We start from the raw sequence: 26,315 nt of genomic DNA on the forward strand, positions 1-26,315 counted from the left end.
TTGAGTTCATCTGCTTCCACTTTAATCTAAGGAGTTGAGAGACTGATCTTTAAAGAAGTTATGCCATTCATCTTGAACATTACTAGACAGATGTAACATTATTAATGTTAGCCTTAATAAATTTGTAATGCTTTAATCAGGTGATGCATAACTACAGCACCTTCATAATCATGTGTAATTTTTCCTTGTTGCACTCATAACATCAGGTGGACGGTCAGAGCAACACATATGCAACAATCCAGAAGTCCCATGGGGGAACACTGCGGTCTTTGCAGCTTCGTGGTCTGCAGCAGGGAACACTAAAGTTGGGGGAGGACCCTGGAGAAAGTAATGATTATGCCACCTTGGACCATCTTCACCGTCCAGCTTCTGCACAAGGTCCACGAGTTCCTGGCGTAGAAACACCTAGATCACCATTAAATCAGGTACCTAATTTCAAATGCAGTAGTTATCAAACTTTCTTATGGACATTATTCTATAATTTTCAGTGTTGTTGATATAAATATATTTGGGTCCTATAAACATCAAAGCAATTCATGTATTAATTTTCATAAAATTTTTGTATGTGAATCAGATGTTCAGCAGTTTTCTACTCATACACAGATGTTTAGAATTAAATTTGTTCTTAATTTAACTTCATAGCTGTTTATGAGACTGGCATAATGTACTATTTTGAAAGTATGAAAACAAAAACTTAACTTTCTCGATGATTACCTTCCTTTTTTTTATCAAGAATGGTGATTATCATGAGCTGAGAACATCTTTCACTGGATCAACCTTCCAGCCACCAGATTTGGCCAACCGCCCACTGCCTGATGAACCAACCATCACTCACCCCAACTCTCGTAATCTTGCATTCAATGCACAGGGGGAGCCAGTTCTTGTAGCAGAACTAATCTAAGTACTTATCATTATAAATGAAATAGTGACACAGTAGTCTGTACTTAAAGTGTTTGGTAATAAGAAAATCTTATAACATCAGTCATAAGACTTCAAGTTTGTTACTACAACATAACATGTAAGAAAGGCTGAGTAACAACACTAAACTAGGAAAAAGCTTCTTCATTACACCTTTCTGCAATGTTGTTCTGCAAGACTGGGTCTTTTCTTTAATAGATTCAAGGACTCTTACTAAGATTCCAAGATCTAGTAGTGTTATGAAGACCTCTTGTTTAAAAGTATCTCAGGTCCTGTATCTGTAATGTGGTTATTAGCCTTTTTGTGGATTAAAGTCTGTAATAACATAATACTTAGTGCTCAGAGGAATCACAGGGGCCAAAGCAACACAGATTTTTTAATGACACAGTAAATAACAATTTTCACAAATCACAATGTAATAAGGTCCTCATGAGTTATCAACACTTATAATGTGACTGAATGTTTGTGAGGTATTACCCAATTTAAAAGTATTCACATAATCATCCTGAAATTTATACTTTTCACAGTCAGCATATTCATCACTGTGTTTTCTTGTATCAGAGGCTATTACCATTTCATCTCAATCAAACAACAGATTAAAGTGGCATCTTACATGAGGACGCTCATTACATAAAAACTAGATTATAGTTTTGTATAGAATGAATACATTTTTTTTTTCATACACGTGGTACAGTAGTATCTTATAAGCAATTAGCATCCAGTCTGATATCTTGCTATATTTCCCACCAGGCTGTATTAAAACACTGATGATATGAGATGTAATTATCAAGTAGAGTTCATGATAGAATTAGTTGAATCCATATCATTACTATCAAGCAAGAAGAATACCAATGTCCAGAGTTGTTGCAAATTCATATGTTCCTAGGAGTCCAGGCTTTGTCTTTTTCTAAATCATATTTTTGTTTCCTCTTTATACTAATAGTAGGGAAGTAGATGCAGATTTTTTCAAAGCTATTTGCCACCAAAGATCTCATTTCTATCAGATGCTGAGTACCCAGCAGCAATGACTTACCTTCATCTGTTACTCAGTTTAATAATAAACGATTTATCATTGAAAATAAAATTCCCATTTTTAATTGTGGAAATTTCTCAATTGCTTCATCACCTTTTTTTATATTCATAACAGTAAAACAACTTCAGATTTTTACATAATTATCTGCTTCAAAAATCTTGTCACTTTAAAATGCTGAGTACTCAGCAACACTGACTTAAAAATTTGCCTTCACTGATCAACTGAAAATAAAATTCTAGTTTTTCGGTAATGAGAATTTCACTATGGTTTTATCAAATAAAGAAAAAATAAGTCAGTGTGACATGAGATGGAAATAAAAATTTCAAAAAATAATTAAAAAAGTGTAGGCCATATCAGATCTTATTACAGCTGCATGCTCTGTTTTTATTTTTGGGGAGTTATTTGCCTGATATTCCATCCAGTAGTCTTTACCCCCAAGTAGGAAAGATTAATTCTCATGTTATCAGCTACAAGCACAATGATGATTATTGCAGAAACACCATTGTACTGGGAAATGCTTGTCCATAATTATAAAGTGCCACTGCAGTGTTATGCAGAAATTCAAGTTACACTAACACTTGCCTCTCTGTATATATTGTATCATCTTTTCCACAATCAAAGCAAGGTAGTTTGCTTAAAATCTTCATCAAACATTTTGTCCAAATATCTTTAGTTAAAAATATCAACATATAAAGGTATAGGGAACATTAAAATAGAAGAGTAAGACATAAAAGATAGTAAGAGTTGAAGAGTGTTAATATGGCCAGAAAAAAACATTTCAAAGAAAAATTCTCTCTCTCTCTCTCTCTCTCTTGCTTCCAGGCATAATCAAGGGTATCTTGGATCTGCACATAAGATGGTACTATTTTTAAAAAAAATACCAAAGCAGTTGAGTGGTACCTTAAACTCAGCAGGTCCCTTACATGCTCCTAAGTTGGTCTACCATTTACCTCCATATAAGCAACTGCAAACACTGCAGTATGTAGGGCTAGGTGGTGATCTTCATTAGCAGCATAAATCTATTATCTGCAATTTGATCTCTAATGATATTCTGTAAGCTTATGTAAGTATGACATAATTATTCTATATCCTCATGATATTATTAAGTTTGGCATGATTGATTTATGAGAGGTTTCCCCACACTCCTTGCATTAACTTTCTAAATTATACTTACTTTCTAAATGGGGGAACAAGAGCAGCCAAGCCACGATTTTTCCTCAAAGGCTTGGTCATCTGTTAATGGCACTACCTCGCTGAGGTGGGAAAAGGTCAGCAGGTATAATAATATAAATATTATGATATATAACCCCAGAACTCCTCCTGTAGGTCTCCTGCAGCTTTAAGGCTTTATTACAATCATAAATGGAAAAGATGGACTCCCTGAGTGAGAAGTTACTTGACGAGATTGAGCTACTCCATAACTAACCACCATACCACAAGTAAAAATAAAAAGATTATCCCTGCCTCTGTCTCACACTTCAGCAACACCTACTCACATGCCTATCCACATCCCCATCAAACACATTTTTTTTTTCATACTATTCGCCATCTCCCGCATTGGCGAGGTAGCACTAAGAACAGAGGACTGAGCCTTTGAGGGAAATCATCACTTGGCCCCCTTCTCTGTTCCTCCTTTTGGAAAATTGAAAACAAGAGGGGAGGAGCCCCCCTCCCCTTTTAGTCGCTTTCTACGACACGCAGGGAATACGTGGGAAGTATTCTTTCTCCCCTATCCCCAGTGATAAACTAACAAAATAAACAAATAGTAAAATGACCAGACAATTTCTAAACAACTACCCTCCCAATTAGGTCATAAACAATCTCGCCTAAAACCAAACTCCCCAGGCATATACAACTCACACTCTCATGTCTCTGCTCAGGGAATTACCCATCCCTACTACACTACATATACCTATTCAAAATATCATAGGACCCTCATGCCCAGGTGACAACTTCTACAACAAAGACACTGACCACTTACTGCTCACCTGAACAGCAGTCTCCCTACATAGACACATACACAGATTCACAACACTTTACAACCCATAGTCCCATCCAGTGGATATGGCCAGCTTTCCAAGTGTTGCAGGTGTTTCATAAAGACACAAAGGACTTCTGAGGCAGTAAGTAAGTAATAATGGTGTTAACCGACTCATGTTAGAGGTTACACCATAAGCAAAAAATCCTCTTTGTCAAGGCTGTATCATTGTCAGTTGATGAAAGAGTACAGTATGGTTAAAAAATTATCAGATTTTTAAAATGATCCATTCTATTCCTGCTACTGAATATAGGAAAGTCTTAAAGCTGCATGAGCTCCATGGAAAAGGGTCACAGGGTAACAACAGGACCCTTTCAGAAAGGGGTCCTACTCGTGTGACCATCCACATCCCCACTAAACACAACACTAACAAAATAAATACACAGTAAAATGACCAGACTCCACTTGCATGGGGTCACACCACAAGTGAAAAATCATCTTTGGCAAGGTTGTATCATCACTCCAAATGAGTCCATCATCTCTGCTGCTGATTGTACTGCAGCACTAAAGCTGCAGGAGCCCCATAAAAGGGATGACTGGGGTTGCTTAATAAATGATACATATACAGAGGTATAAATAAGCAGATATGTAAATAAATTTGAATATACTTATATTACATATAGATATATATATATATATATATACATATATAAATAAAACCTTCTCATTGTAAACTAACTAATTTTGTCATTGTACAAACTGACTGTATTGAAAATGTAATTGTGAAGGCTATGCAATTCATTCTTCTCTGTATGTATAAATTATCAAATATTTATCTTTGTTCATTAATCTCTTGTATATAATGATGCTTGTAAGGCCTTCTTTTGTATAGTTATCATTTATTTATCCAGAAACAAGAAAATTTTTTCAATAATGAAATAAAGAGATGCCTGAATATGTGGTAAGAATGAAGTGGCAGCTTACTTGGCTCCTGAATTATTGAGTCAGTGATGTATTAGTGCACATAATATTATCCCTGGGGATAGGGGATTAAGAATACTTCCCACGTATTCCCTGCGTGTTGTAGAAGGCGACTAAAAGGGGAGGGAGTGGGGGGCTGGAAATCCTCCCCTCTCGTTTTTTTTTTTTTTTAATTTTCCAAAAGAAGGAACAGAGGGGGCCAGGTGAGGATATTCCAAAAAAGGCCCAGTCCTCTGTTCTTAACGCTACCTCGCTAATGCGGGAAATGGCGAATGGTTTAAAAGAAAGAAAAAGACATAATACGATAATTTTTGTCATTAACTGCAGTTATTACTTGCTCACGTATCTCAAGCATTCATCTAAATTATATTAATACTTCACATACGGAACAACTCAAATCTGTCAGTGTAGGGGCAAAACATTTAATATGAAGAGAAAATCCAAAATATCAACATCTTTAACAGTGCTGAAACACACAATTTGCAGCAAAACATAGTTGAATGAAAGAATAAAAGAAAAATCTATCCAGACAGAAAAAATATGTTCAGTGTAGCAGAAAGTAACAACAAGGTGTAATGAATAACTAAATAATAACACTATATGAATACTCAGATGATGTCCATAAATATTTTACAAAAAAAGCTCAAAATTCATGTTATACAAAAAAGATTAAAATAATATATGGTAACTTAAAATATGCAGTCTACTTCTTCACTAAAGAGAAATATGATTATAAAAAAGTATCTTTGTTACAGAGAAACATAATCAAAAAGTATTAAAACTTCAAACTCGAATACCTAACCAAAGGGAAACATTACATGGAAAGAACTATGAAACTCCCATTATAAAGGAGTTACAGTAGTTTTCTCGATACAATAAAGCTGCACTACTGCTCTTGATGTTGTCTGACATAAACAACATATTAAGAAGAAAAGAAGAGTCAGAGATGACACTGATTAACATATGAGTGATAAAGAATACCATACTTCAAGAACCCCCTTATATATATGAATGACAAGCCCAAACCGAGTGTTCAGTTCAGGAACAACTGATAGCAGTGGTGAGCACTTGGCAGAGCCAGGAAGACCTTCTATGTTCAAAGATCATATTTCAAAAAAAAAATGAGGTGCCACTCAAAGATTGAACAGGACAGCTTAAACATGTTGATTGAAAAAATAATAAAAAACTATTTCATATTAAGTTCACATAAGAGCAGTTCTGCATTATTATGAATGGCTTTAAAATATGATATTTCCTTAAATATTTTGATTTTTTCTGTATTGAAAAATGCATTTCCTAAATACATTTCAATACATTTAGTATCCTTGGAAATATTAATGTCTTGTTTAACCACATACTTAACAAAGAAATGTTTTTGGAACTCTTCTAAAAAGGATACTTGGTACAGTGTTCTCTGAAGTGCAAGCTGCTAAAATTTTCTTCATCAAGGATGTTTTTGATTTTGAAGTTAATGTTCAATCTTGTCATGGAACTTTTAATTTCATTAAAGTGATCAATATCATTGTACTATTAAGTGCATAGTAAATGGCAAGGTATTTACAGGTTTTCCTATTATTATCTTTGTGTGTATAAGTGTGTGTATTACGATATTCATTACATACCTCCAGATATGACACCTATAGTTTTCTTTGATGGTGTGAGAGAAGAATGAAATTTAGTAGAATATGAAGCAGAACAAAATGAAAGACCATATGAAATGGAATTATGAATTTCTATAGAGTATATGACATTTTAAATTATGACTTGTTACTGTGCATGATATTGTGAGGTAATATCACCCAAATGAAGCCTTTGCAATTTCTTATATAGGTCAATCATACTTGATATAGCCATCTGCCAAGAATTTTTTCAGCTTTCCACTCGTTCATATCAAGCCTTCAAAATTCTGACGATTACCTTAACCATGTTATCCTGATATGATACTAAGTTATAACAATAAATATATTCTTCTTTCTTTTACTGATCCATAAAAAGAATTTAAAAACTTGAACAACAGAGGGCTGAACTTGCCAGTCTTAGATATTGATATGGAAATCACCCTTCCCATGTTACTCTTGTCATCTTAATATATTGTATTCGTGATTGTTGTTCAAGCTGCAAACTGTAATCTGTCTCTCATATAAGTATAAGTCGAGCACCCCTAATCTGAAATCCAAAACTTCTTGAGCAGTGACATGATGTCACAAGTGGAAAATTCCACACCACAGCATCATAGGTGGAAACTGAAAACCTGCAGTTGTTTGTTGTTAATGTTTAACAGCTGAGACAGGTATTCTGCTGATGCTACTATGCTGCTTAGTTACTCTAAACACATTTTTTATTGTATTAATGGTACTTCATATTTTTTTTTTTTACTGTTAAGTACTTATGTTGAATAAGTGTAATAAAATGGTTACTTATCAGTAGCATATAAATTCAGAGTCAAGAATGAAGGTGATGCCAAATAACCACAGACTGTCCATATGGGCAGCTGAAGCTGTGACTCCTTAGCTTTCTGATGGTTCAGTGTTACACAAACTTTGCTTCATGTGCAATATTATTAAAAATATTGTATAAATTACCTTCAGAATATGTGTATAAGGTGTACATGAAACATAAAAGGATTTAGCGTTCAGACTTGGGTTCCATCCCAAGATATCTCATTATGTATATGCAAATATTCCAAAATCCGAAACACTTCTGGTCCCAGGAATTTCCGATAAGAGATACTCAACCTGTATATGTAATTTTTCTTGACCTTCATCAGGCTATAAAGAGTGTAATTACAATTTACCAATATTTCACAAATAAGATTAGTGAATATTCAAGAACGATCATAATCTCTTGTCTTAAAATGAATAACTTAAGTCTGCTTCATTCTGGTTCTTTCATAAAGTCTCAAAACCTCATCACTCATTGAACAGAGCTCAAATATATTCTCATAATGCTCAGGAACCTTTAAGATCTTTGAGTTTCGATGAGGTGGCATTCTGTAGCAGTGTCATGATGCAAAACCTGGTCATTATATTTATACCTATTGTAGATAAAGCTTTTCATTAGTTGTCTTATTTTGTTACTGTAAGTTTTACTTGTCAATTATGGGCTTATAACTGGTCAATCACTTTTCATATCTGCTACCATAAGTCTAGACTCATCATGTACATATCATTATCATTAATTTAAATGTTTACGTAGAGTTACAAAGGAAAATTACATGTAATAATAATTCTTTCCTTGTGCCATTTTTTGTTTTACTCAAAAGACCTTCTAAAGACAATGTACACTATGGATTTCTTAACCAGTTACCATTCCATCCTACAATCTTAAGTCAACCTAGCAAAATAAAGGAGACCTTTGGATTTTCTTTGTTTTCATACTTGTTGACAAGTAGTTCCAGGAACAGATAAAAGGAAGACCTCATTCACTTACATCCATTCTCTAGTTGTCATGTGTAAGGCATCAAAACCACAGACCACAATCCAATGTTTCCCTCAGTTGTTTCACAAGCCCTGGTTCAGTCCACTGCCAGTACTTCAACTCCTGTATACCACATCTTTCCAATTCACTTTATCCTGTGCACATCTTTCACCCTCCTGCATGTTCAGGACCCGATCACTCAAATATTTATCACTCCATCCTTCCATCTCCTATTCGATTTCTCCCTTCTTGTTCCCTCCACTTCTGACACATATATCCTGTTTGTCAACCTCTTCTCACTCATTTTCTACATATGTAAAAATCATTTCAACCCACCCTCTTCAGCTCTCTGAACCACACTCTTCCTATTACCACATCTCTCTCTTACCCCTTTTATTATTACTCAATCAAACCATCTCTCATTACATACTGTCCTCCATCATTTCATTTTCAACACATCAACCCTCTTCTGCATATTCTCATATATAGCCCATGCTTCACATCCATACAACATTATTAGGATACTATTCCTTCAAACATACTTATTTTCACCCAACTGGATACTGACCTCTCTTTCCACACATTCTTCAATGATCCCAGCACCTCCCCCCCCCCCCCCCATGATTTACCTCTGCTTCCATGGTTCCATTTGCTGCCATGTCCACTTCTAGGTATAAAACACTTCACTTTCTCCAAATTTTCTCCATTCAAACTCACATCCCAACTAACTTGTCCCTCTACCATGCTAAACCTAGTAACCTTGCTTTTTTTTTTTTTTTTTTTTTTTTTTTTTATACTTTGTCGCTGTCTCCCGCGTTTGCGAGGTAGCGCAAGGAAACAGACGAAAGAAATGGCCCCCCCCCCCATACACATGTACATACACACGTCCACACACGCAAATATACATACCTACACAGCTTTCCATGGTTTACCCCAGACGCTTCACATGCCCTGATTCAATCCACTGACAGCACGTCAACCCCTGTATACCACATGGCTCCAATTCACTCTATTCCTTGCCCTCCTTTCACCCTCCTGCATGTTCAGGCCCCGATCACACAAAATCTTTTTCACTCCATCTTTCCACCTCCAATTTGGTCTCCCTCTTCTCCTCGCTCCCTCCACCTCCGACACATATATCCTCTTGGTCAATCTTTCCTCACTCATTCTCTCCATGTGCCCAAACCATTTCAAAACACCCTCTTCTGCTCTCTCAACCACGCTCTTTTTATTTCCACACATCTCTCTCACCCTTACGTTACTTACTCGATCAAACCACCTCACACCACACATTGTCCTCAAACATCTCATTTCCAGCACATCCATCCTCCTGCGCACAACTCTATCCATAGCCCACGCCTCGCAACCATACAACATTGTTGGAACCACTATTCCTTCAAACATACCCATTTTTGCTTTCCGAGATAATGTTCTCGACTTCCACACATTTTTCAAGGCTCCCAAAATTTTCGCCCCCTCCCCCACCCTATGATCCACTTCCGCTTCCATGGTTCCATCCGCTGACAGATCCACTCCCAGATATCTAAAACACTTCACTTCCTCCAGTTTTTCTCCATTCAAACTCACCTCCCAATTGACTTGACCCTCACCCCTACTGTACCTAATAACCTTGCTCTTATTCCCATTTACTCTTAACTTTCTTCTTCCACACACTTTACCAAACTCAGTCACCAGCTTCTGCAGTTTCTCACATGAATCAGCCACCAGTGCTGTATCATCAGCGAACAACAACTGACTCACTTCCCAAGCTCTCTCATCCCCAACAGACTTCATACTTGCCCCTCTTTCCAGGACTCTTGCATTTACCTCCCTAACAACCCCATCCATAAACAAATTAAACAACCATGGAGACATCACACACCCCTGCCGCAAACCTACATTCACTGAGAACCAATCACTTTCCTCTCTTCCTACACGTACACATGCCTTACATCCTCGATAAAAACTTTTCACTGCTTCTAACAACTTGCCTCCCACACCATATATTCTTAATACCTTCCACAGAGCATCTCTATCAACTCTATCATATGCCTTCTCCAGATCCATAAATGCTACATACAAATCCATTTGCTTTTCTAAGTATTTCTCACATACATTCTTCAAAGCAAACACCTGATCCACACATCCTCTACCACTTCTGAAACCGCACTGCTCTTCCCCAATCTGATGCTCTGTACATGCCTTCACCCTCTCAATCAATACCCTCCCATATAATTTACCAGGAATACTCAACAAACTTATACCTCTGTAATTTGAGCACTCACTCTTATCCCCTTTGCCTTTGTACAATGGCACTATGCACGCATTCCGCCAATCCTCAGGCACCTCACCATGAGTCATACATACATTAAATAACCTTACCAACCAGTCAACAATACAGTCACCCCCTTTTTTAATAAATTCCACTGCAATACCATCCAAACCTGCTGCCTTGCCGGCTTTCATCTTCCGCAAAGCTTTTACTACCTCTTCTCTGTTTACCAAATCATTTTCCCTAACCCTCTCACTTTGCACACCACCTCGACCAAAACACCCTATATCTGCCACTCTGTCATCAGACACATTCAACAAACCTTCAAAATACTCATTCCATCTCCTTCTCACATCACCGCTACTTGTTATCACCTCCCCATTTACGCCCTTCACTGAAGTTCCCATTTGCTCCCTTGTCTTACGCACCCTATTTACCTCCTTCCAGAACATCTTTTTATTCTCCCTAAAATTTACTGATAGTCTCTCACCCCAACTCTCATTTGCCCTTTTTTTCACCTCTTGCACCTTTCTCTTGACCTCCTGTCTCTTTCTTTTATACTTCTCCCACTCAATTGCATTTTTTCCCTGCAAAAATCGTCCAAATGCCTCTCTCTTCTCTTTCACTAATACTCTTACTTCTTCATCCCACCACTCACTACCCTTTCTAAACAGCCCACCTCCCACTCTTCTCATGCCACAAGCATCTCTTGCGCAATCCATCACTGATTCCCTAAATACATCCCATTCCTCCCCCACTCCCCTTACTTCCATTACTTATATTCACATTTACTCTCAACTTCCTTCTTTCACACACTCCCAAACTCAGTCACCAATTTCTGCAGTAGTAACTGAGTTTGGAATAGAGTGCTAAAGGAGGAAGTTGAGAGCAAAAGTGAAAAAAAGCAAGGTTATTAGGTTTAGCAGGGTATAGGGACAGGTTTGCTGGGTTGTGGGTTTGAATGGAGAAAATTATGAGTTACATGTTAAAAATACAAGAGCTCTTCTCATGTGACCCCTGCAGGACTTAAATTTCACAAATTCTTCTTTCCTTTCCAAACTCCTATGACTGATAAGGACAACTGGTTGTCTGTTGATAACTGCATCTGCTTATTCTAAAAAATTTAAATTAAGTCAAAGCATAAATAGAATGGTTCAAGGAAAGTAAATAATTACCTTAATAGAAAAATATGATTTTCATTGAGAAATTATTAATTTTTGAAATGGAAGCATTCACCAATTACTGTTAACAGTTGGTGCTTAAACTTTTGGCCATTATATGATGTATCTAAGTAAATCATGCTTTTTGTATCTAAAATACTTGTAGAGAAATCTAAACAACATTATGTAAATAAGATCACAATTATAAAAACCTCTAGGCAAACGTAACAAAGTTTGATACTGCATTATTGAACTTTATATAGCTTGTATCTCAATTCATCTTGCTTGGTTCAGTTTTCTCGATACCAGGTGATGTTTACTAATATATTTTCTGTATCATAGCCATGTAAATGTGCCTTATTTTCATTTCAATACTGTATATTTCTTACAATATGCTGTAATTTAGTGCAATTAACATTTACAATAAAGTATAAAATCATACTAAGCCATTTATTCATAAATCCATTTTCCTGTGCAGTGAAGTAGTGCCAAGAGCAAATGAGGATTGGCTCCATTTGCTCATTCTAGCAGTCATGTCTAATGCACTGGAACCAGAGACCCCATATACACAGTCAAGCCCCAAAGAACTATCAGTGGCTTCCCATGATTGCTTCATGTACCATGGTTCAGCTCACTGATATCATCTCATCTCCTGTATACCACACTACTCCAATTTGCTCTATGCCATGGATGCCTCACATCTAAATTGTAGCAACTTTCTCTCAGTCCTACCATATCATCCCTAGTTTTCCTCTTCCCATTGTTCCCTCCTTTTTTGAGAAGTATACCCTCTTTGTCAGTCTCTTTACCCTCTCCTTGTGTTCAAACCATTTCAGCTCTCTCATTCATGCTCTTTTTACAGGCACATCTCTCTTATCCTATCATTCCTTACTTGATCAACTGTCCTAGCACTACATATCCTCAAGCAATTCACTTCCAGCACATCCACCCTCTCCTGCATTTTATCAACTATGGCCAACGCCTCACTGCCATGCAACACCATTAAGACTACTGTACCATCTAACATACCCACCTTCACCCTCACAGACAGTGAATTTTCTTTCCTCATGCTTCTCAATACACCCAGGGCATACATTCTCTCAATCACAGTCATCTCTGAAGGTACTTCTCATACACCTCTTCTCTCCTTCATTAGCAACTTGACCTCCTTATCCCATCACTCACTACCCTTCCTCAAATGCAAGACACATATTTCCCCTATATATGTAAGCAAAGCTTACATATATAGGGGAATGCCTATATACTCTTAACTTATGCCATTATTCATCCAGTCTCTCTTGGTATCTCAGCATACAAGCCTATCTACCAAGCTTGCTTGCTTTCACCACCCTCTTCCCACTCATTTCATTCCCTCTTTTCCCAAAGCCACTAAACTTTTATGCTTGCCTCCACTAAAGAGTGTACAGACGTCTTACCGACTCACCCCCTCAGCACACTCACATCCTTCAGTCTTTCTTTTGCACATTTATCAATTAGAACATAATCTAATCATGCCTGTTAACCACTAATCCCACTCACCCACATCTACTTTAAAGCAGGTATTTCCAATATTCAATCCTCTTTAAGCAAACAACCAAACAAGTAATCATCATTTTCATTCATACCTGATTTCCTATGACCCTCAATTATACCTTAAACTGCCACATTATCCATTCATGCATTTAAATCTCCCACTATTAATACAGGGACCCCTTTATGAATGTGAAAGTTACTCTTGAAAATGGTTGCATAAATCAAATAATGTAAGTAATGGAGATTTGGAGGTCTGATCATTAGTAAGACAATACTGAATATTATACCAGTGAAAAACTACAGTATACATGTATTTGGAAATATGAAATACTATAATATATATACTGTATAATGAACTCTATTAAGGAAAACAGAAAATAACAAACCTAGAGTCCAACATTTATGTTTACTGCTGTTCCTTAATTGCTCACTGGTGCTGATGGAGGAGGATGAGGCGAGTGGAGGAGTTACAGGGGAAGGGGGCCATCTGGGTCAGATGAAATACTTGTGAAAGGTGGTGGTGATGGTCCACTGGGTACAGCTATAATATCACTAGATGATGATCACTGATCCTCCTTACAAGTGTCCTTTTCTTCTTAAGAAATCTAATGTTATCTGTTTAGTGTTCATTGTCTTCTCATGGTGGATTTCTTTTTGATACCTGATGTCAATGAGGACATTCCAGGCCATCTTTGAAATCCATTCTGTGTTTGGATCATCCTTGTCAAATATATTGATAGTGCACTTCTTGTACTTTACTGCTATCCAAACTTAACCCCAAGTAAATATATAAATGGTATACATGGTCAATGTGTGTTATTCTAAAAATGGCATCAATCAAATACACATAAATTGAAAAGTCCCTGTATTCAGTCCCTTGCTAAAAGTTGCTATCTCAGCTCCTCTCAAAATACTTTTTCTTACTCCTCTCACTATGAGGTACATAAGCACTGACATTTGCCCAACTCTTGTAAGATATTTTCATTCTCACCCAGATCATTCTGGAACTCACTGTCTTACACTTTTAACACTTTCCCATAAGTCTTCCTTCAAAAGCATCATTTACTTTGTTATTGCCCACACACAAACCCCAGACTTTACTTCTCAGACATTTCCAAACCATTCTTTCCCCTTATCATTAGGTTTAGTTTCACTCAGGGCCAGGATATTCAAATTCCTTTCCCCAAACATACTACCTGCTTCTCCCTTCTTCTCATCCTGTTTACAACCACACACATTCAGACATCCCAGCCTGATCCTTCAAAAAGGGTGAGCACTACTCTGCTCAACTTTTTCACTTCCCACTTTCAGATATTGAAATACAAGAAGGAAGAGAGGTTTCCAGGCCCCATTTCAGCCCCTTTTACTCACCTTCTATGACATGCAGGAGATACAAGGGGATAAATAGTATTCTTTCTCCCCCTGTCCCTTGGGAAGGAAGTGTCTAAGAAAATTCTGCAACTCTATCTTGAATTCATATCAAATACATATTTGCTGCAGACAAATGGTGGTGAGGGAAGGTGTGCTATAAACAAATTATACACAAAATTCTACTTGCTTCATCTATCTTTTACCACAAAAATATGACATAATTGATACATATGAATACTTCAAACACCTTACCTATAATTAGAGCTGTAGATTCACCCATATTCATTAAAGACACATTAATGGAGTATTCCATGATGTCTATAATTCCTTTAATAATTCCCTATGGTGCATAAAAGAGAGGAAGGTGTTCCACAAGTATGAGAAAAAAGCTACAAAGGACACTCTGTTCTTCATGGGAATAATCCAGAAATTGACAGTCTGAACTACTGGCCAAATACAGAATCCCACCTGGAAAAGATTAATTAAGTTACACTAAATCAAGCAGATACTATGGTTTGGGGAATGATAAGTTCAATGATAGTACATTCTTCATCATCTACAGCAGTATCTAAATCTTAAATTTCATATCATCCTGGCACTATTCTAATACAGTGGAAACAGTGAACAAGAATGAAAAAAAATTATGTTGATCCCTACCTTTCCTAGGACTTCTTACCCTTCCCACCTTTCTGTGCACACACAAGCAAGAGTGCATAAATGTGCCTGCATGAACATATGTGAATAATAACTTACCTTCCATGTATCAAGTATTTTGGTGCGACATTGATGTAAACACTCTTCCCATGGTTTCCTTTCCATGAGATTTATACAAATGAAGAACTGTACATAGGCAAAGGGAGCCCATGTGAACTGCTCGATGTAAGCCTGAAAACATAAAACTGAATTTACTACATTGAATGATTTTTGTGGAATTTGTAAAGCACTAGAACCTAAAGGTTATTCAGTGCTTTTTAGCATTAAAAAGATATCTAGAATTGTAAAACTACATAAAATAATTCATTTTAGCTTCCTAAAAAATCTAGAAACTTAAAACTTCTTCTCCAAAACTTAACCACTGGTATGAAGAGATCTTCAATGTACCTAAAGGTGTTACATATGAGGCAAACTTCCTCAATCTATCTGCCTGCTAAAAAATTGAAGAAGAGTGCGAGTCAAGAGCCAGTCTCAATACCACTTAGAAATTGATAAGCAGTCTCAACACCACACTGACTGCATTAAAACCCTTCAAAATGTACAGTTTCACCTTCAAGCTAATGCTGCACCTACTTGTTATCTCACACAAGCACAAGAGTCATTGGAGTCCCCATTCATGAATGTAGAAGGTTTAAGGAGGTTATACTGACACTTATTTTTTCCAGAGTCTTCATTATCTCAATTCTTTTATGAACACCTTATAAGGAAGCCATCATATAAAATAGTGAAGTACCACATGGTGAGGACTAAGTGTATGCAATGTACCACCAGGAGAAACAGGAAATATGCATGGAATGACAAAAGAAAAAAGTTAACAATAAATCATTGTCCGAAAAACCAGACTCATCTAAGATCAGTATAATATTACTTATCTGTTTATAACTAATATCAATTTTAGAATATGACCTCTAGTCCCTTGCATGCTCAAAAGAAAAAGAATCCAACCACCTTTGATACTTACCTTAATAATAGCTCCCTTTAAGGAATTGGCTTTCACAATGATATTTGCTAAGCGCACCCAACAATATAATGTTGGTGCTAATAGGAATGAACCATAAATTCCAAAGCGAAAAGTTTCCCAGGGATCATATTTCTTTCTCTGTGGATCAAGAAGTTGTTGCGTTGTGTTGCTGGCTGGTAACAGCAAAGAGTAAGAGAGCATTCCTCGCACAACTGGGTACCTCTGCATCATGACCTTAATCCCCTTCAATAAACTGGACATCCTGCAAGCATATATCAAGGCTGTGATATTCTATCATTGTCTCAATATTCATTTCAGCTATAAAATCTAAAAAGTGTGATATGTGGAGGGAATGCCTACCTACCTACGAGTACCTACAATGAATATTTGCCTCGGGCAGGGAGAGGACACAGTGACCATCACTTTTCATGCTTGTTTTATAAAACTGTTGTTTTAGCTGCTAACACACACTGCATAGTCATCTACTAGGGTTCATGTGTTGTGCACCATCTATCTAACTTTCTCAAGAAGTTTTCACAGTTTATAGTCATCTACTAGGGTTCATGTGTTGTGCACCATCTATCTAACTTTCTCTAGAAGTTTTCACAGTTTATTCCATTCAAAGTTTTAATATTGTTGGTTACAACACTCAATGAGGACAGCAGCTGTGCCTTTGTCCTGTTTCACTAACATTCTCTGAATAATAAATATAACTGAACATTCTTTCCTTCTAAAGATAGATTCTACATAAGTCCGAGTTCATTTTCTAGTTATTCAGTTGGTTATGTTATACAGCATTTCTAACATCTTCATCAGGTTTATCACTATCTTATTTGTTGCACAAATGATACAACAGAAAGTTTTAAGAAACAAAGGTTGCTTTGCAGAGCAATTTTCTAAATGAAAGGGCTCACTCTCATGTTGTTTGACTCCAGTAAGATAATTGCGATTCTGTGTTATTTTGATGTATTGCCCATCACAACCTCTGAAGACCACAATCGTTAGATCTTGATATGGAATAGGTTGGGTTTGGTTATGCTCTATATTTCTTTGGCGATCAGAACTAAGCCAAGCATTTCCTTTGGACTTCAAAGCTTTCCCAATTTTTGTATGAGTGATTCAATATCATGGTTTGGAAGGGGAAAGTGCAATAACCACATGTAAATCCCATTCTCACATAAGAAATTCCTAACATGATAAACTGTACTGGCTACTTTCTTGTAAACTTTTGGGAAAGAATGGAAATTAAATGGGATCAGAGTGAATTATTTTCATTCATCAAATTAAATCAAAGAAACTTAAAAGACAAAAAATAGCTAGGTAATGTATGGCTGGGAAAAGTAAGTAAGTATGGTAGCGAAGATGCATAAGCAGCTCGATGCCCTAATCAAGGTTATTTCACATGTCCAATATATATATTTATTTATTTATTTATTTATTGTGCTTTGTCACTGTCTCCCGCGTTAGCGAAGTAGCGCAAGGAAACAGTCGAAAGAATAGCCCAACCCACCAACATACATATGTATATACATATACGTCAACACACACAAATATACATACCTATACATCTCAACGTATACATATATATACACACACAGACATATACATATATACACATGTACATAATTCATACTGTCTGCCTTTATTCATTCCCATCGCCACCTCACCACACATGAAATAACAACACCCTCCCTCCTCAAGTGCGCGGGGTAGCGCCAGGAAAAGACAACAAAGGCCACATTCGTTCACCCTCAGTCTCTAGCTGTCATGTAATAATGCACCAAAACCACAGCTCCCTTACCAAATCCAGGCCCCACAGAACTTTCCGTGGTTTACCCCAGATGCTTCACATGCCCTGGTTCAATCCACTGACAGCATGTCGACCCCAGTATACCAAGGCAGCAGGTTTGGATGGTATTGCAGTGGAATTTATTAAAAAAAAAGGGGTGACTGTATTATTGACTGGTTGGTAAGGTTATTTAATGTATGTATGACTCATGGTGAGGTGCCTGAGGATTGGCGGAATGCGTGCATAGTGCCATTGTACAAAGGCAAAGGGGATAAGAGTGAGTGCTCAAATTACAGAGGTATAAGTTTGTTGAGTATTCCTGGTAAATTATATGGGAGGGTATTGATTGAGAGGGTGAAGGCATGTACAAAGCATCAGATTGGGGAAGAGCAGTGTGGTTTCAGAAGTGGTAGAGGATGTGTGGATCAGGTGTTTGCTTTGAAGGATGTATGTGAGAAATACTTAGAAAAGCAAATGGATTTGTATGTAGCATTTATGGATCTGGAGAAGGCATATGATAGAGTTGATAGAGATGCTCTGTGGAAGGTATTAAGAATATATGGTGTGGGAGGCAAGTTGTTAGAAGCAGTGAAAAGTTTTTATCGAGGATGTAAGGCATGTGTACGTGTAGGAAGAGAGGAAAGTGATTGGTTCTCAGTGAATGTAGGTTTGCGGCAGGGGTGTGTGATGTCTCCATGGTTGTTTAATTTGTTTATGGATGGGGTTGTTAAGGAGGTAAATGCAAGAGTTTTGGAAAGAGGGGCAAGTATGAAGTCAGTTGGGGATGAGAGAGCTTGGGAAGTGAGTCAGTTGTTGTTCGCTGATGATACAGCGCTGGTGGCTGATTCATGTAAGAAACTGCAGAAGCTGGTGACTGAGTTTGGTAAAGTGTGTGAAAGAAGAAAGTTAAGGGTAAATGTGAATAAGAGCAAGGTTATTAGGTACAGTAGGGTTGAGGGTCAAGTCAATTGGGAAGTAAGTTTGAATGGAGAAAAACTGAAGGAAGTAAAGTGTTTTAGATATCTGGGAGTGGATCTGGCAGCGGATGGAACCATGGAAGCAGAAGTGGATCATAGGGTGGGGGAGGGGGCGAAAATCCTGGGAGCCTTGAAGAATGTGTGGAAGTCGAGAACATTATCTCGGAAAGCAAAAATGGGTATGTTTGAAGGAATAGTGGTTCCAACAATGTTGTATGGTTGCGAGTCGTGGGCTATGGATAGAGTTGTGCGCAAGAGGATGGATGTGCTGGAAATGAGATGTTTGAGGACAATGTGTGGTGTGAGGTGGTTTGATCGAGTAAGTAACGTAAGGGTAAGAGAGATGTGTGGAAATAAAAAGAGCGTGGTTGAGAGAGCAGAAGAGGGTGTTTTGAAATGGTTTGGGCACATGGAGAGAATGAGTGAGGAAAGATTGACCAAGAGGATATATGTGTCGGAGGTGGAGGGAACGAGGAGAAGTGGGAGACCAAATTGGAGGTGGAAAGATAGAGTGAAAAAGATTTTGTGTGATCGGGGCCTGAACATGCAGGAGGGTGAAAGGAGGGCAAGGAATAGAGTGAATTGGAGCGATGTGGTATACCGGGGTTGACGTGCTGTCAGTGGATTGAATCAGGGCATGTGAGGCGTCTGGGGTAAACCATGGAAAGCTGTGTAGGTATGTATATTTGCGTGTGTGGACGTATGTATATACATGCGTATGGGGGGGGGGTTGGGCCATTTTTTTCGTCTGTTTCCTTGCGCTACCTCGCAAACGCGGGAGACAGCGACAAAGTATAATAAATAAATAATAAAAAATATATATATCCAAGCCTAACTCAGGTACCCATTTATTAACCACCCTTGAGAAAAGGATGAAAAGTTCAGTTGGCTGAGGGCTGACTTTTACACCCAGAATTCAAGTCCAAAAGGACCCCTGTATGACTCATGTTCAGCAATGCTAACCACTACACCACACAATTGATTTCTCATTTCTCAAATACCAATAAAAATCCAAATTTCCATCCAGATCGCATGATAGCCTCACACAGTATTTAGAGAGACGCGATTGAGTCTTCCTTGTACACATTTCTTTTTAACATTCTATAATGGCAGATAACTTGAAAGTGATCATGGCTCTGATGGTAATGGAAAATGTGCAGTTATATAATGTAAAAAAAAGGGAAACATTCCATTACTTTGATTCTATATGAACTGAACCTGCAAAACCTTTTACCTAGCTGTTCCTTGAAGTCAACATTTTTCCTTACTTTCAATGTTAGGCTAAAAATGCAATACTGTACTGTCATTTGCTTTCCATCACTTTTTGCAGTGATAGTAAAACCAGTGCATTTAAAGAAACTTGTTTTCCAGACTGCTCTCATTTAGAATTTGTGTAACCTTTTTCATCTATTCTGTGGAAGTTTAGCAATATCCACTCTGTTCTAAAGACACAATGCACAAGTAACAATGTTACCTTAAACAGATGAAAATATTAACCTTCACATGAGAACAATGCACAGAGTGGGTAAAATGTGACAAAAACAATGACTTCTGTAATATATCACTGAAAATTAGATAAATATAACTCCAACAAATAAAGTTAGCTGGGCCTTACACTAGCTTGCTAATTCTTCATAGAGTTTTCCTTTGTTTTACATCATTCTATCCAATATTTCGCCTCTCCATAAATACCCAATTTCAGGAAACTTCCAAGACTTATTCAACTTGAATGTAAATCCATGAGTAGTTAGTCAGTGAACAAACCTACCAGCAAGTGAACTCAAACACAAGACCATAAAAATTGCACATTTTTCAAATAGGATCCAAAATGAGGAAAATTCCGGCTGCTAAGGGAAGGCATGTGAGGTTTTCATAAGTTTTGTTGATTTCTAATAGTATTTCACTCTAAAGTTTGTTAATCAACCTTACATATTTCAAGTTTATAACCATCAGAATCATATTTATTGAAGGATTGAATATGATATCCTAATCATGCCGCCGACCTTCATTCTTTACATTAATCTGAACATTCTATAAGAAACTCATATTCTACAGACTATATGACACCGTAAAAGACTAAACAATCATTTATACGAGGCAAAGCCATAACACTTCCAAATATCAATAACCAAGAAAACTACAATTATTTGTATAAAAGCCTTAACCAAGGCGTTTATCTAAACCAATTACTTGATTTTTTCCTTGATGAGCCTTTGTTGGACTAAGTAACTATGATGAACAAATATATCAAGGCAGGTCACATTCTCAACAGTCGAGCTAGGAATCCCATCATCGAAAACTTCAATCAATTTCACTTTAAAGACCTTGGCACGTGTGCAGCAAAGTCAGCTGACTCCGCCAGCTGATCCACGTGATTTGTTTACGTTTTCCCACCTGTAGGACTTGAAACCTGACTCGATTGTTTTCGTCAAATTTTCAATTTAAAGTTCCTCAGTGTCATATATATATATATATATATATATATATATATATATATATATATATATATATATTCTGGCTTAGGAGCCTTTAGCTGCTGACAAGTACATGACCTGAGAAGTATTTTCTAATAGCACACCTAACATGCTTTTCTAACAGTTCGGGAGAAAATGCTCGATGGCTTCACCAGTTAGGCATTTTCTCGTACCTGCCAATTTCATGTAAATCATATATACATCTATAAAGTCAACTTTATCTCAGTCCAACGACAGTCATTCACAGACAATATGTATGTCCTATCTTTTACCTAATGACAGAACAATGCACTTGATGAGACCAACAAATTTTAGTTAAATGACCTTTATGGTGTCGTCTAACTCCTTTGGTATATGTGAGGAGTGAGACAGGGTTGAGAAACACGATTAGCAAAGATGTGGAATAGGTACCAAAGACTGCTGCTCATGGGCGAGCTGCTGCTGTTCCTACAGGAAAAGGTTATGGTAATATGCCCGTAGTGCTGCTGAAGCAGACTCAAGAGGTGCAGTTACCTGGTCTAGTGGTATTGCTGCAGGAAGATGAAGATGCCGCCGAGGTCCCTTGGCTGTGCTCCAAGAGCAAGGAGGCGTATCCTGTAACGCGTCTGGGCTACGAGAGGAAGGAGGCATTCCCCAGTATGCTTGATTGTGAAGGTGGAGCAAGGAGACGTTTTTAAAGTTCCCGTGGTGCTGGTGCTGTTACAGTAGAAAGAAGTTCTTGTTGAAGTTCCACTAAGCATGCCGCTGGAGGAGATACGAGGTTTAAGTAAGGTCACATGGCCAGAACCGTTGTCAGCTTAAGGAATTAACACGATGTCTGTAGCTGACTGTCCCACTTAAGGGGCGGTCTGCTGCTCATAAGGGAAGTGGGACTGTACATAGATGTGAATTGTGACTTAGTGTATGGCTGTGGAGCGAGTGTCACAAAGGTGTGAATTATAACCACAACCTGAAGGATTTTGAAACAAATATGAGAAAGTGAGGTTTTGTAAAGCAACTCCTACGCACAAATTTACTCACGTGGACTCACTTTTGCAGGCAAGAAGAGCCCTGGAGCATTGCTGAAAGGACATTGCTACTTTTCGTGTGTGCTGGACAGTTGAACATTATCCACTACAAAATAAAAGGAGAAGCGAGTTGTCCTCGATTATGCAGTTTTTTTTTATAAGGTTATTTAGGCATAGACGGAAGTTATAATTCACATATATGCACGGAATAAGCTGTAATCACAACCATATGTTGTGAATTTACGTCATATAAATTTACGTCATTATCTTGTTTCGTTTTGAATCCACTGTAATAATGAGGAAAGCGAGATAATGATAAAGAATATAACCACCAGAGATAATCTTTTCCTTTCATATCCCTTAACAATATCGATGTGTTCAAGTTTCAAGACAAGATTTGCGCATCTATGAATTTCTTAGAATGTATATGAATATTAATCAGTACGAACTACGTGCTCATACACTAATCTTCAGCTTTGCTCGAAATGCCAGTGCAAGGAAAAATTACACACACATACACACATATAGACATTATATATATATATATATATATATATATATATATATATATATATATATATATATATATATCCCTGGGGATAGGGGATTAAGAATACTTCCCACGTATTCCCTGCGTGTCGTAGAAGGCGACTAAAAGGGGAGGGAGCGGGGGGCTGGAAATCCTCCCCTCTCGTTTTTTTTTTTTAATTTTCCAAAAGAAGGAACAGAGAATTGGGCCAGGTGAGGGTATTCCCTCAAAGGCCCAGTCCTCTGTTCTTAATGCTACCTCGCTAACGCGGGAAATGGCGAATAGTTTAAAAGAAAGAAGAAAGAATATATATATATATATATATATATATATATATATATATATATATATATATATATATATATATATATATAGGTCAGATGTAGAATATTCAGTTAATATACATGGAAGAGATGTAGCTGTGACACCATTGGTAAACAAGTGTTACCAGTAATGCTTGTTTACCAGTGGTGTCTTAGCTACATCTTCCATCCTCTTAAAAGCAAATATAACAAAGCTGGAAACCCCACAAAACAGCACACTCAGAACAATCACTGTAGCTTATCTACCACAAAAACTCAAGAAAGTTGGATACGCATGGAGATCGAAGTGAAAAGGGTGTTTCATTGAAGACGTAAAGTAAACTTGATGTCCTGTAAGAGGCAAAGAGAAATAAATGATGAGATAATTGACAGAGCGAGTGATGTTGCAAAAGATAGACACGACGTAAGTTACGCAAATGCTACAAGTCAGGGGTGCAGTAAATAGATTGAATGAAGTGAATAACTGTAAGAAGGATGAAATATACAAGAGATGGCTTGGCAGAATAATCCTAAAAAAAAAGTTGAAATACTGTTGATAAAGCAACCTATATTAAAATGTATAATATGCTACACAGCAATGCATTACTGCATGAAAGGTGACATAAATGATGTTAGGTCAGTACTAGTGTTCTTATGTGAGTTATGCAAAAGGAACCTACTTAGAGAGGAAATAAAAGCTGAAACAGACTTGGATAATGTAGAGGAAGAAAAAGTCATAAGAGACTTATAAATGATAAAATTGAAATGAAAGATAGTCAAGAGAAAACTTAGGAAATTGAGGAGACAGAATTTCTGGCTAATCACCCTAGCTCCTTTAAGACAGGAAGACAGTCAAGTGGAAATAAAGGGACAGTATCAGGTGAAGGAAATGGAAGAAGGAAAAGTCAGACATACGAGTGATGAATAAAACTAGCAATTTAGATAAAATGTTCTCATTATCTGATTGGAAAGTGCAAAAATGTAAAATTCAGAAAAATGCATCCAAAACTGTAAAAGAATGTATATTTATGAAAGCCATTGTGATAAAGGCTTTGGGAAAAATTACTGAGATTTCAAGCATCCTAGAGTATGTAGGTATTTTGATGTAAACAAAAATTGTAGATCATGTTAGTGAATGCAGATTCTTGTATCCATCTGGGAGAGCTAGGCAAGAACTATACATTTATAAGAATGAATAGTCAAAGAGAAACATTAAAAATGAAGGAGAATTAGCAAGTACATACATTCAAGAATGACTAAGAAAACAAGATTGGTACAAAAGGGTCACAAAAGGAAGATGATAGAAATTGAAGATTAAAAGGGATAGAAACAAATTACAGTTACACCACCGAATTTCTGGCAGCTGATGGCTCGGCACCTCCTTTAGTCCAGATAAAATTATGTGAGGTAACTTTACATTATCGCAGCCCCCAGCTTAGTTTACTGGGTGGCCACAGATGGCATTGTGTGTAGGGCGCACTTATTTACATTCTTTACACTGCACTTGTTAGTGGTGATACTGCAAGTCTGTGAGATTCTTAGCTTATTTTGCTAAATTTAACCCTAGCTATCATTTCTAAGACATATGAGAGTGTCAGTCGTGGTGTCAAATGTAAGCACCAGTCCATATCGATCCAAAATAAAGTAGAACTGTTGAAAAAAATAGACCATGGTGTTTTGGTGCATAAGCTGTGTGACATCTACAGTATTGGTTCATCAACTGTTTATGATATAGATAGGGATAGGGGAGAAAGAATACTTCCCACGTATTCCCTGCGTGTCGTAGAAGGCGACTAAAAGGGGAGGGAGCGGGGGGGGCTGGAAATCCTCCCCTCTCAATTTTTTTTTAATTTTCCAAAAGAAGGAACAGAGAATGGGGCCAGGTGAGGATATTCCCTCAGTGGCCCAGTTCTCTGTTCTTAACGCTACCTCGCTAACGCGGGAAATGGCGAATAGTCTGAAAAAAAAAAAAAAATATATATATATATATATATATATATATATATATATATATATATATATATATTTATGCTTCCTTTATTGAGTGACATTCTCTGAATCAAGAATATTCGTAAGATTGAGTGGCGCGCTGTTCTAAAATGCCAAGAAAACCGAATTAGTTCCAGTGCAATCAGATCACAAAGGTTAATTGTCCTCTGACCTTTTATGACGACGCACTGTTGATTACACAGCAAATCCTTCACTGCCTTGGTCTAAGCTAATCAAACGAAAAGAAGAATTACTGTTCAAATGCCACAGCGGATTGACATGCGAGCAACACAAGCTTTGTTTCACTGTGTATCAGGGGTAAACTTTACATACAAATCTCACATTCTGCCGGTCCGTCGGCGAAATTTATGTAGACGAGCATAAGATGCTTTCTCGAGGATGTAAGGACATGACTGAAAGGAGAGGGCTCAAACTATTGAAAGGGGGAGAAATGCTTTAATCTATGACAAAAAATGTCTGAATATAACTTGGGTTTTGAATTACCAACCTTGGCGCTCAAAGAGATGGGAGTGTCTGGCTAATCTTGAAAATTAGAATTTGAGGGTCTGGGGTATACAATCCCCGATATTTATAAGACAATCCAAATGACACAGTTTGAGATTTGTTTTCTCTTTTTATTAGGCGGGAAAATATTTTCATAATAGTTATCTACATAATCTAAGGCCGAACTCTGTGACAACATTGTTTCTCTAAACCCCTTTCAGGAAGGCTCATAAGTGTTGCAGTAGGTGCAGACTGGAAAGGGAGCTTTAGAATGTCGAAATGTCCTATCTTGTAGCCTCTCGTTCCCTTTACACATATTTCATTTTTCACTCCTATTCCTATTTACTTTCTCTTTGCTTATATTGTTACATGTGTCTCCTAATCTGTTCCTGGAGAAATGCTTCCT

General features: G+C 37.3%; 2 protein-coding genes across 5 annotated transcripts in view; one reads left to right on the forward strand and one right to left on the reverse strand.

Moving 5' to 3' along the window:
* Positions 1–3,403, forward strand: part of Cad87A (cadherin 87A) — a 119,508-nt gene extending 116,105 nt beyond the window's left edge. Inside the window, exons 38-39 of the mRNA XM_071669899.1 lie at positions 207–425; positions 734–3,403. Coding sequence (XP_071526000.1) covers positions 207–425; positions 734–901 — 387 coding nt within the window. The 3' untranslated portion in view covers positions 902–3,403. The remainder of the gene's footprint in view (positions 1–206; positions 426–733) is intronic.
* Positions 2,850–22,230, reverse strand: LOC139753422 (mitochondrial inner membrane protein Mpv17-like). 4 transcript variants are annotated; one of them, XR_011713707.1, is made up of 6 exons: positions 21,295–21,482; positions 16,339–16,600; positions 15,417–15,548; positions 14,916–15,131; positions 3,126–3,204; positions 2,850–2,977 (listed from the first exon to the last, which is right to left on the reverse strand). XR_011713707.1 is itself a non-coding variant. In XM_071669901.1 (4 exons), the coding sequence occupies exons 2-4, from the start codon at positions 16,597–16,599 to the stop codon at positions 14,982–14,984; spliced, it is 543 nt and encodes a 180-aa protein (XP_071526002.1). In that variant the 5' UTR covers position 16,600; positions 22,092–22,230; the 3' UTR covers positions 14,753–14,981. The 4 variants fall into 4 exon arrangements, 3 of the variants coding, with proteins under 3 accessions (XP_071526002.1, XP_071526003.1, XP_071526001.1); XM_071669901.1 differs by lacking the exons at positions 2,850–2,977; positions 3,126–3,204; positions 21,295–21,482 and adding an exon at positions 22,092–22,230 and having other exon boundaries at positions 14,753–15,131; XM_071669902.1 differs by lacking the exons at positions 2,850–2,977; positions 3,126–3,204 and having other exon boundaries at positions 14,753–15,131; positions 21,429–21,501.
* Positions 22,231–26,315: the final 4,085 nt, after the last annotated feature.

Source organism: Panulirus ornatus, chromosome 14 (genome assembly GCF_036320965.1).
Source record: "Panulirus ornatus isolate Po-2019 chromosome 14, ASM3632096v1, whole genome shotgun sequence".
Taxonomy (NCBI): domain Eukaryota; kingdom Metazoa; phylum Arthropoda; class Malacostraca; order Decapoda; family Palinuridae; genus Panulirus; species Panulirus ornatus.